General features: G+C 40.3%; 1 protein-coding gene across 4 annotated transcripts in view; it reads right to left on the reverse strand.

The window, feature by feature from the left end:
* Positions 1–8,342, reverse strand: part of nup58 (nucleoporin 58) — a 70,245-nt gene extending 61,903 nt beyond the window's left edge. For all 4 annotated transcript variants that reach the window (XM_072263020.1, XM_072263017.1, XM_072263018.1 and 1 more), the window contains exons 1-2: positions 8,004–8,342; positions 3,173–3,321 (exon numbers count right to left, since the gene is read on the reverse strand). In XM_072263020.1, coding sequence (XP_072119121.1) covers positions 3,173–3,321; positions 8,004–8,074 — 220 coding nt within the window. In that variant the 5' untranslated portion in view covers positions 8,075–8,342. The remainder of the gene's footprint in view (positions 1–3,172; positions 3,322–8,003) is intronic.
* Between the last annotated feature and the right edge of the window lie 2,358 nt (positions 8,343–10,700).

The following is a 10,700-nucleotide window of genomic DNA, read 5'->3' on the forward strand; positions in this document are numbered from 1 at the left end:
AAAATACTTGCCTGCAGATTTAGCAATCTCATTCAACATTTTAAAAATAAGTCTCAAAACTCTTTTTATTTTAGTTTATTCATTTTAATAGTTTGATTTTAAAGATTTTCATTCTCATATGAAAGATTTTAGAATTCAATGTTCATGCAGTATGACCTATCATTTTTAAGGCCAGGGTTTTATCTGGCTCCTAACCCTCTTCCACCATCAGAGTCCCAAACTGATTTCAGAACTTAAACCGTTAATTGCTGATCGACAAATGACCTGTCTGTGTTAACCACCATGCAAATAGACTGGTCCAATATGTCAAACTGCTCTTTTGCAGTGCTCCTACCTTACAGTTGCTTGTTGCACTATAAGACCTTCTGACTATAACATTTCACTAATGCGTGTAGAAAGAATCAAACTGGGCAAAGAACAACTAAACTAAAAGGTGAAGGTGTGGCAGATGTGACAACAACCTCCTGTGATGTCCAGTGTTGTATCTCGGTGGAATACAGCTGGAGTCCAACAGCAAAAAAAAACTGAACTTTTTGCTGTTGAACTCCGGTCATATTCCACCGAAATACAACACTGGGCGTCACGGGAGGTTGTTCCTGCCTGTGACCATCGAACTTTGCAGGTTCTCTCGTGGAGGGTCAGACACCCTGAGCCAATAGGCTGGTCCTGGACTTATTTCCATTCGGCATAGTTTGCATTTTGTTGTTTGATTGTTTGTGGTTTTTGTATTGCTATATTTACGCTCTATTCTTGGTTGGTGCGGCTGTAACGAAACCCAATTTCCCTCGGGATCAATAAAGTATATCTATCTAAATCATCTTACACCATGGCAAGAGTGAGCATAGCAGCAAGGCGCAAGGTGGTCATCCTACATCAGCAAGGTATCTCCCAAACAGAAATTGCACAACAGACAGGAATTTCAAGATATGCTGTCCAAGTTCTTCTGAAGAAGTGGACAAGGTTGAGGACCAGAAGTGCAGTGGTCGGCCATGGAAACTGAATGCAGCAGACGAGATACGTCAAGTTGGCGACGCTTCTAAATCAGAAGCCAATGCATTCAGCTCTGAACGCATTGGAACCCAAGTACACCCCTCTGCAGTTCGGAGAAGTCTTTTCAGAAATGGTCTTCATGGAAGAGTTGCTGCTAAAAAGACGTTCCTTCAAATTGGAAACAAAGCCAAGAGACTCACCTATGTACAAAAATCACAAGGACTGGGGTGCTGAACAATAGCAGCAAGTCCTCCGGACTGACAAATCAAAATTTTAAAAATTTGGCTCAAACAGGAGACAGGATTTATGGAAAGATGAACTCTATTTAAAACAGAGAGATCCTGAATAAAAAAACTGCTAACCTCTGGAAGAAAGCTAAAACTGGGGAGGAAGATTGTCTTTCAGCAAGACAATGACCCAAAGCATACTGCCACTGTAACCACGGAGTGGCTTCAAATGAAGAAAATTGATGTTCTTGAGTGGCCCAATCAGAGTCCTGAACTTAACCCAATCGAACATCTCTGGCATGACCAAGATTGCTGTCCACCGCTGTTCTCCAACTAACCTGGCACAGCTTGAGCAAATGAGAAAATCGTGCTCCATTATGTTGTGCAAAGCCAATTGAGACTTATCCAGAAAGGCTTCCAATTTTGTATTATCTAATAACATTGCTAATGCTTTTTTTTATCCCCCGTCACTCTCAACACGCTCCTCATCCAGATGCCACTAATTTCTCTGCACAATATCCAAATCTGATACCAGTAGCAAAGTACTGGTAGGAGGTCCGCTTGTATGAAAGGCTACTGAGTATTCATTAATTGTTGCAGTCATTTGTTCAGTTTACTTTTTTAGATCTTCCCTAACTTTCTCTGGACATACCTGACAGTGGTTTCTAAGTATTTCTACTTGTTTTAGGGGTGCTTTGTGGATCTATGTAGTGATATAATATCATACCTGAATTTTTCCATTTGAACATGCAGAGCCATTTCTTTCTACTAGTTTCTAGTTCTGTTGTATCTACTCTTACAAAATCACCAATCACACCTTAAAGGCATCCGTTAGTCTTGCAAGACCATGGATCTGCGCCTGGAAAGTCTTCACTCTCCAAGGCGCAGGCCTGGGCAAGGTTGTATGGAAGACCAGTAGTTGCCCATGCTGCAAGTCTCCCCTCTCTGCGACAACAATGTTGTCCAAGGGAAGGGCATAAAGATCCATACAGCTTGGCACCAGTGTCATTCGCAGAGCAATGTGGGATTAAGTGCCTTGCTCAAGAACACAACACACTGCCTTGGCTGGGGCTCAAACTCACAACCTTCAGGTTGCTAGTCCAATGCCTTAACCACTTGGCCACGTGCCCACACCAATCACACCGACACTTCAGAAATGTGCATCTTATCCCACAGTTTTCATTCTTCTCCACTGTGGACCTTGATTATTCCTACTGTACATCTCTCCCTTTTCCTCCTATAGTCTGAATGAAGTGATCCTATAATCACTTCCTTTATCATGTAATCTCCTTACTATCCAATACAATGCTAGGAAATACAAAACCTGCTCTTTCGTTTCTTCCCATTCTACTGCCCAGAACGTAACCACTCATAGTAGTCCACAATAATAGTTTAAAATGTGCATGTGGCAGTTTTCATGACAGTAGATGAATCCTAATTTAACAATTTTTTTTTAGCAATTTTTGTTTTATTTCAGAATTCTAATACCTGCTATTGTAAATGGTTGAAAAATGACACAGAAGGGGTTGGGTTGGGGGGGGGGTAAAACAAATAGTCTTTTCCTTCTAGGATCACAGTAATGGGACTGTCTTCAAATAGATCTTTGCTCCAGATTTCTCTGTGGACCACGGAAAATCAGAATCTTTTGTTATTCCATTACTGGATTCTCATGCAAGATCAACATCCTATCTTCATAGATTCTTCGTTGGATCATGATGGAATTTGAGCAAATTTCAGGTCGAGGTGAGCAAGTGTGGAAAGCCAAATATGGACAAACCAAAAAGATAAATATAAATGAGTTAACATAACCACAAAAGATGGTCAGAATGATTGGGAATGAAAACACCTATATTAGGAACAAACTGTGCTCTATAACACACATCTACAAAAGCAGACGTGTAGAGGAACATAAATTTAGAGAATAAGTAAACTCTGCATTTAGAAATATAGCCTACCTGTTGAGGTGGCACCAAACGAGAATCCAGTAGTTTGCTTCTGTCCAAACAGTCCACCACCAAGGCCTCCAAATGCAGATGCTGTTGTGGTTGTGGTTGCAGCAGTAGTACCGAGATTTCCAAAATTAAATCCAGTACCACTAGTATTACTGTAATAAAATTGAGGGCAAATGGTTGGCAATCATAAGGCTAAATTTATTTTGCAAACATTGATTCATACCTTGCTCCAAAATCATCATTGTATCTTACGAACACTCTGAGTGAAACAAGAATCTACATGGCTGCTGAGAATGTATTCTACAATCATTAGTCCCTCATACAGATGATATAGAGCACTTAAGAAAAATACCATGCATTTACAAATATCTGCAATTTTTGGGAATAAATAGAAAAAATGTTAGAAATTCACCACTATTTCAAAAGAAAGTTTAATTTCAAGAGAACACTTCCGCAGAATAAAAAAACAAGTACAAGAATAAAGGTAAGAACCAACTGATGTTCCAGACAAATTAAATCAATAGTTGATCAGCACATTGTTAAAAAGCAAAATAATCTTTTACTGTACTCAGCAGGAAAATATGAAAAACAAATTAGGGAAAAGGTAAGATAATAAGCACTTACAAACAGGAAAAGCACTAAAAACTTAGAATCAATTAAAAAAGAAATGAACATTGTTTGTCTTAGTCATTAATAACAATAATTTACAAAGCTACATTATAAAGTCTAAATCCTTAAATCATTTCCACCAGAAGCAAAATCTCTCATACCTGTGACCACAGAACAAAATCAGTGGTTGTATAAATGAAGGTTGGGGTAAGTCAAGGAAACTACAGCACATTCTAATCAAGTACACTACCACCAATTCTTCACTAAAATGAAATGTAATTTAGTGCATTCTCTTAACATCGTTACATCTAAACAACATCCCATCGTTTGTCACACCTGTTCCAGCATAGAGATGCTACCAAAAAATGCTTAAACATTTGCGACTAATGACAGACTGGATCTAGGCATCATAGGTTTGCTTTGATCATTCTGTTTGTGAAAAAAGAAAATTCCTTCACCTAACAGAACTCAGAAAATACATTCAAAAGTAGTTTGGAAAAACCTAACATGCTCTTCCCAGTAGCTATGAGTAATACAATTACTTTTTCTGTGATTATATAATGAATACAATCAGCTTGCTGATAAATCCATTAAATTATTTTAAAAATGTTATTTTTTCTTCAGAAAAATCAGTTGCTGGTTTGCACTTTGCAAAACAAATTAGAAATATAAATTACTGACTTTTATAACATCAAAAGAGAGACTATTTATCGATAATTGCAGAGGACCTAACAATAATCAATCTAAAACTGCCTTATGACAAATAAATATTACACCACATAAGTGGCAGAGCATCTCTGAAATCAAACGACCAATCTACATATGGACTTTGAACAGCCTTATTCCACCCAAGTATCCCAAAAGTACTACAAACCAGTCAACCAAGTGAAGACACAAGAGTGCAGATGCTAGAAATCTGAAGTAACACTGCCAAATTGTAGCTAGACTCAGATTAGAAGAACAACACCTTTGTCTAACTTCTGATAATCACTCTCCTTTGTCTTCTTATTCCTCTGGGCCCTTCCCTTTTCCCTCCCCGCCTTCATGACCTACCCATTACCCACACGACCCTTCCTCTGGTTTTAATAGACAATAGGTGCAGGAGTAGGTCATTCAGCCCTTCGAGCCAGCACCACCATTCACTGTGATCATGGCTGATCATCCACAATCAGTACCCTTTTCCTGCCTTCTCCCCATATCCCTCCATCTAACTCTTTCTTGAAAGAATCCAGAGAATTGGCCTCCACTGCCTTCACAGGCAGAGCATTCCACAGAACCACAACCCTCTGTGTGAAAAAGTTTTTCCTCAACTCCGTTCTAAATTGTCTACCCTTTATTCTTAAACTGTGGCCTCTGGTTCTGGACTCCCCCAACATCCGGAACATGTTTCCTGCCTCTAGCGTGTCCAATCTCTTAATAATCTTATATGTTTCAATCAGATCCCCTCTCATCCTTCTAAATTCCAGTGTATACAACCCCAGTTGCTCCAATCTTTCAACATATGACAGCCCTGCCATCCCAGAAATTAACCTTGTGAACCTACGCTGCACTCCCTCAATTTTCAACTCCTTCCTTTTATTACACGGTCTCCCATCAGACTTCATCCTGTTCCGCCCATCACCTCCCAGCTTTTCATATCATTCCTATCCCACCTACCCAACATTCCCCTTATTCCCCTCACCTGGATTCATCTCATCACCCACCAGTTTGCTCTTCACCCTCCCCCACCATTTTATTCTGGTTTCTGCCCTCTTTCTTTCCAGTCCTAGTGAAGGGTGTCAGCACTGTTCAATTCCCTTCACAGATGCTGAGTTCCTCCAGGATTTTTAAAGGGAGATAGTGGGGATAAGCTCCCATTACCTATTAAATGCTCCCAATGGCACATGTTTCAAACAACCTCTGACAACCAAGTCCAGCTCCTGGCTTTCATGTGTGGCTTTGATATTAAAACCCATTTCTACTGACAGGAGAAGGGGCAAAGGCAGGTTACTGGCATCTTTAAACCAGTCACTTTGGGCAGATGGGGCTTGTCAGCCATAGTTGGCAGCTCATCTAGGAGAATGAAACTTCTTATCTCAAATTTCTGCTGCCTTATACCTACACAAGGGAAAGGCTTCAAGAGTAAACCCTGAGGAAAATCCTGGAGCTGGAGCCCCTAAGACATAGAGTTCAATGCTGACTTGCAACGCCTGTGAGACTACTGATCTCAAACTGTATCAGACTCTACTGTTCCTTTGAATTCACTAGCTGTGTGAAGAGGGGGAGCCTGCTCTCCATATTGTACTGTCCTGGCTTGCATATTACGTAGATAGCTAGGATGCAACATTCACCGTCAACCCTAACCAACAGAGGGCCTCAAAAATTACTTATTGGCCAAGAACTGATCATTTTGGCACTCAACTAATTATACTATAGCAATACAACTCAAAAATATGAGTTATTTACTAATTCATTTTATTCTTCCCATCCAGATTCTACCATTCAGGTAAAATAGGGGCAATTTACTACTGACAATGAACCAATCAACCCACACATCATCAGGACATGAGAAGAAGCCAGTGCATCCGGGGAAATCCATGTTGTCACAGTGAAAACGTACAACCTCCACACAGACAGCACACAAAATCAGAAATGACCGGGGGGGGGGGGGGTCACTAAAACTGTGAAGCAACAGCTTTATTAGTAGGGCCACCTTGCCTTCCTATCCATCCAGCCTGTGTGAAAAAAATTCAATTTATTCTGACTCGTCATTTAAGTGATAAGCAATGTTAACGCACTTCTCCAAGTATCACAAGGTCTTATCTTGTGTTCTAGCTGTTTAGGTGGTACCTTTTCAACTGTACTATAACTACAGGTTCCCTTCCATTGACTCTGCTTCTTACATTTTTAATGAATTCCAGCAAATCTGTCAAAGAAGATTTTCCTTTCGTAAAAAAGCAACACACACAAAATGCTTGAGGAACTCAGCAGACGAGGCAGCATCTATGGGAAAAAATGTGCAGTCGACATTTCCGGCTGAGAACCTTCAGCAGGACCCCTCAGCCCAAAACATTGACTGTACTTTTTTCCATAGATGCTGCCTGGTCTGCTGAGTTCCTCCAGCTTTTCTGTGTTTTGCTTGGATTTCCAGCATCTACAGATTTTCTCCATTTTGTGATTTTCCTTTTATAAAATTATATTGTCTTGGTCTGATTACATTCAGCTTTTCTAAATAACTAACTTTTTCCCTGATAGTAAATTCAATTATCTTGTGAACAACAGATGGTATGCCAAATGCCTCATAATTTTCTAATTTTTGTCTCTCTCCTTTTGTGATCAAGGGAGTTCAATCATTAATATCTTCCTGGAATTCGGTTACTTACAAAAATTTTCATCGAAGTATCCTGCTTTTTCTGCTTCTATTTCCTTTAAATCCCTTGGATGCAGGTAATTTTGGGTCAACACTACCCATAATTAAACTACTGGAAAGTACACTGTATACGGTCATTAATGAATACCTTCGAAACATTATTACTGTAAGTTTTAGAAACATATCAAGTCAAAGTCAATTCACTCATAATCGGTCGATCTCCATATGGGTAACCCTAGGTAATTTCTAAAGTAAGTACATGTTCGGCACAGCATTGTAAGCCGAAGGGCTTGTATTGTGCTGTAGGTTTTCTATGTTTCTATGTACTTATGACAATAACTTCAACTTTGACAAAAGCACAACTGAATATATTAACTTTAAATGACAAATCTATTCATTTAAAATAATATTTGTTCCATCATTTGCATTTCAACCGAATTAGAAAAATCTGATTTAACATGCCAGAATATTTGATGTATTAATTCATAAAGGATCTAAGAACTTTAAAATGTTTACTTTTCATTTGAAGATAGTTTTCAAATCAGCCATCAATAACTTTTGTGTTATACCAAAAAGAAATACTGCGGCAAGCCAGGCAACATTTATGGAAAGAGAAAAAGAATGGTCAACGACCTGAAAAGATAATCGGTTTCAACATCCAGTGATGTTGCCTGATGTGTTATATATTTCCAACATTTCTTGCTTAAATGCACAAACGTATTTATTGGCCGGAATTATCTGTGATCTTTTACTAACTCATGCACACCTTAGACAGTTGTCCACACGTCTGACCCGCTAATCACTAAGAATAACTGATGCCGCTTAAAGAGAAAGAGAGGCCCAAGTCGTAGACCGGAACCATGCGGTGAGCGGTACCTGGAAGCTCCGAGGCTGAAGCCACCACCAGTGGTGGTGCCCGCCGTGCCGAATCCGAATCCAGTTGTCATTCTGTATCTGCTGGTGGTTTACAACCCAACTGCGTCGGCCGGTCCGGCGCAAATCGGACGGCGCTGCTTTCTCCGCAAACCTTCCACCGGCAGATGGAGAACAAAGTACAACTGACGTGACCAGGGGTAAAACGTCTGCAAAAAAACCGGTTCGATTCAGGAGAAATGAATCTACTATACAAGTTACCGTTGTTTATTTTTAAATTAATCATTGATGCAGCGGGTTTCCTGCCGTTCGCCTGAACAGGCGGAGAAAATTCCGGAAATCGCCGTCCTTTCGATGGGGTTTGCTGGGATACTGGAGGACCAAATTGGTTAGAGTTGGGAGGTGGGTTTAAGATTGGATTTGAGTCAGAATCAGGTTTACAATCACTGACATATGTAGTGAAATTTGTTATTTTGCCGTAGCGGTATATTGCACTACATAATATTAATTTTTTAAACAATAAATTAAAATAGTGCAAAAAGAGAGCAAGCATAGTGAGGTAGTATTCATGGGTTCATTGCAGACATCCCACCCTGCAAAAACAAAGTTCAGGGAGGTAGCAGCACCACCTCCCACCCGGTCGACCTCCAAGAGTGTATGGATACAGGACATTTGATTATGAAAGAACACAAAAATTTACTTGATCACGTATTTAAACTATTTACACACACACACACACGTTCCTTGTTGACTATTTTGTTGGCAGTCTCAATGCTGATAGCTAAATGCTAATGCAAGTAGCTTTCCTATTTCTTTTGTAAACTTTACTTTTACTGTGATGTGGCTTGCATGGCAGATTTGAGCATTTTGCCAGAAGACTCAACCTCATAGCAGTCGTCAATGAACTTGTTAATTTTGCAAGACATCAGATTCACAAGATTCACAATTATGTTTTATTATATTATCATGGAGTCGTTTTTTTATTCTATTACAACTTTAAGCAAGTCTACAGCCAGCTAGTTTAAATAACATTAGCTACGCCAATGAACAAATGACATTCGTTAAACTCACCTCAACATGTATTTTACAGTCATTTAACCCACCATGGGACCGGGCTGGTGGCGTTGTGGCACGAGCATTGGACTTCGGGACGAAAGGTTCCAGGTTCAAATCCAGCCAGGCGGCTCCCCTGCGCTTTCCATCTGTGCTGGGTTACAAGCTGGTGATCTCTTTGGAAACTCACCCGGCAGAAGGCAATGGCAAACCACTGCTGAAACTTACCTCGTACGCAATTTCCCACTACATCGGAGGAGGGAAATCATCCGCTAACCGGAGAGACTCTGGATGCGACGTACCTAACCCACCATGGGCAATAGAAAAGTCACTGTTGCAAACAGTGCAGTGAGCAACACTCTCATTATTTTTGATATTTTTTTTGTAACACTCTGCCATGGTGCTGCAGGACACTAAACTGAACTGATGGACAATGAAAGAGAGAGAGGTCGACTGTAAAGTAGCACAAAGAGAGCCCAATCAGGATGCTCTCCCCCTCTCTCGCTCTCAAAAAGTCGATTTCTGGGATATTGTATATAATTTGCGGGCATCAGGTAGCCGCTATCAATATGTGGGAGACTCCCGGAACTTCCAGGAGAGGTGGGATGTCTGTCATTGTACGTTCAGAAATCTGATGGTGATGGGGAAGAAACTGTTCCTGAACATTGAGTGTGTCTCCTCAAGCTCCTATACCTCCTCCTTAATGGGAGCAATGGGAAGAGAGGGCATGACATCGATGTTGGAAGCCGCTTTTTTTTTGAGGCATCACCTTTTGAAGTCCTCGATGCTGGGGAGGCTAGTGCTCTGATTTTCAACTTCCTGCAGTTTATTCTAATCCTGTATAGTGGCCCCTCCGTACTAGATGGAGATGCAACCAGTTAGAATATAGCCACTGTTGTGCTTTCTTTGTAATTGCATCAATGTGTTGGACCCAGGATAGAACTTCAGAGATGTTGACACACAGGAACTTGAAAATGCTCACCCTTTCCACTGTTGATCTCAATGCAGTCTAGTGTGTGTACCCTTGATTTCCATTTCCTGAAATCCACAATCAATCCCTTGGTATTACTGATGTTGTTTGCAAGGTTGTTGTTGCAACACAACTTAACCAGCTGATCTATCTCACTCCTGTATGCCTCCTCATCATGATCTCAAATTCTGCCAACAATAGATGTGTCATTGGCAAATTTGTTGATGGTTTTTGAGCTCTGCATAACCACAGTGTCTTGGATTTAGAGAGAATAAAGCAGTGAGCTAAGCACATATCCTTGACAAGCACCAGTGTCGATTGTCAGCAAGGAGGAAATGTTATTTCCAATCCAGACAGACTGTTAGATTAATCATTGTTATGTACACCTGTGCGCACTGAAATTAATTGCTTGCACACAAGCTCACAGGGTGAATAATAGGGGTTTATTGTTGTACCTGAGAGGGATCAGGCTGGATTGTGGAGGGTCAGTCAAAGATGGCTGATACTGGGGCATAGGCAGGCAACCTTGAATATCTAAAATATCACAAGGATTTACAAGTTTTCATTCAAGAATAATCACCACTTTCTATCTTCCCTGCAACCCTTAATTTATTTTTTGCTTCATTTCTTTCTTACTGCTCCACAAATTAACCCACATACACCCTTTTCAGAAGAAT

Source organism: Mobula birostris, chromosome 7 (genome assembly GCF_030028105.1).
Source record: "Mobula birostris isolate sMobBir1 chromosome 7, sMobBir1.hap1, whole genome shotgun sequence".
NCBI classification, from domain to species: Eukaryota; Metazoa; Chordata; class Chondrichthyes; order Myliobatiformes; family Myliobatidae; genus Mobula; species Mobula birostris.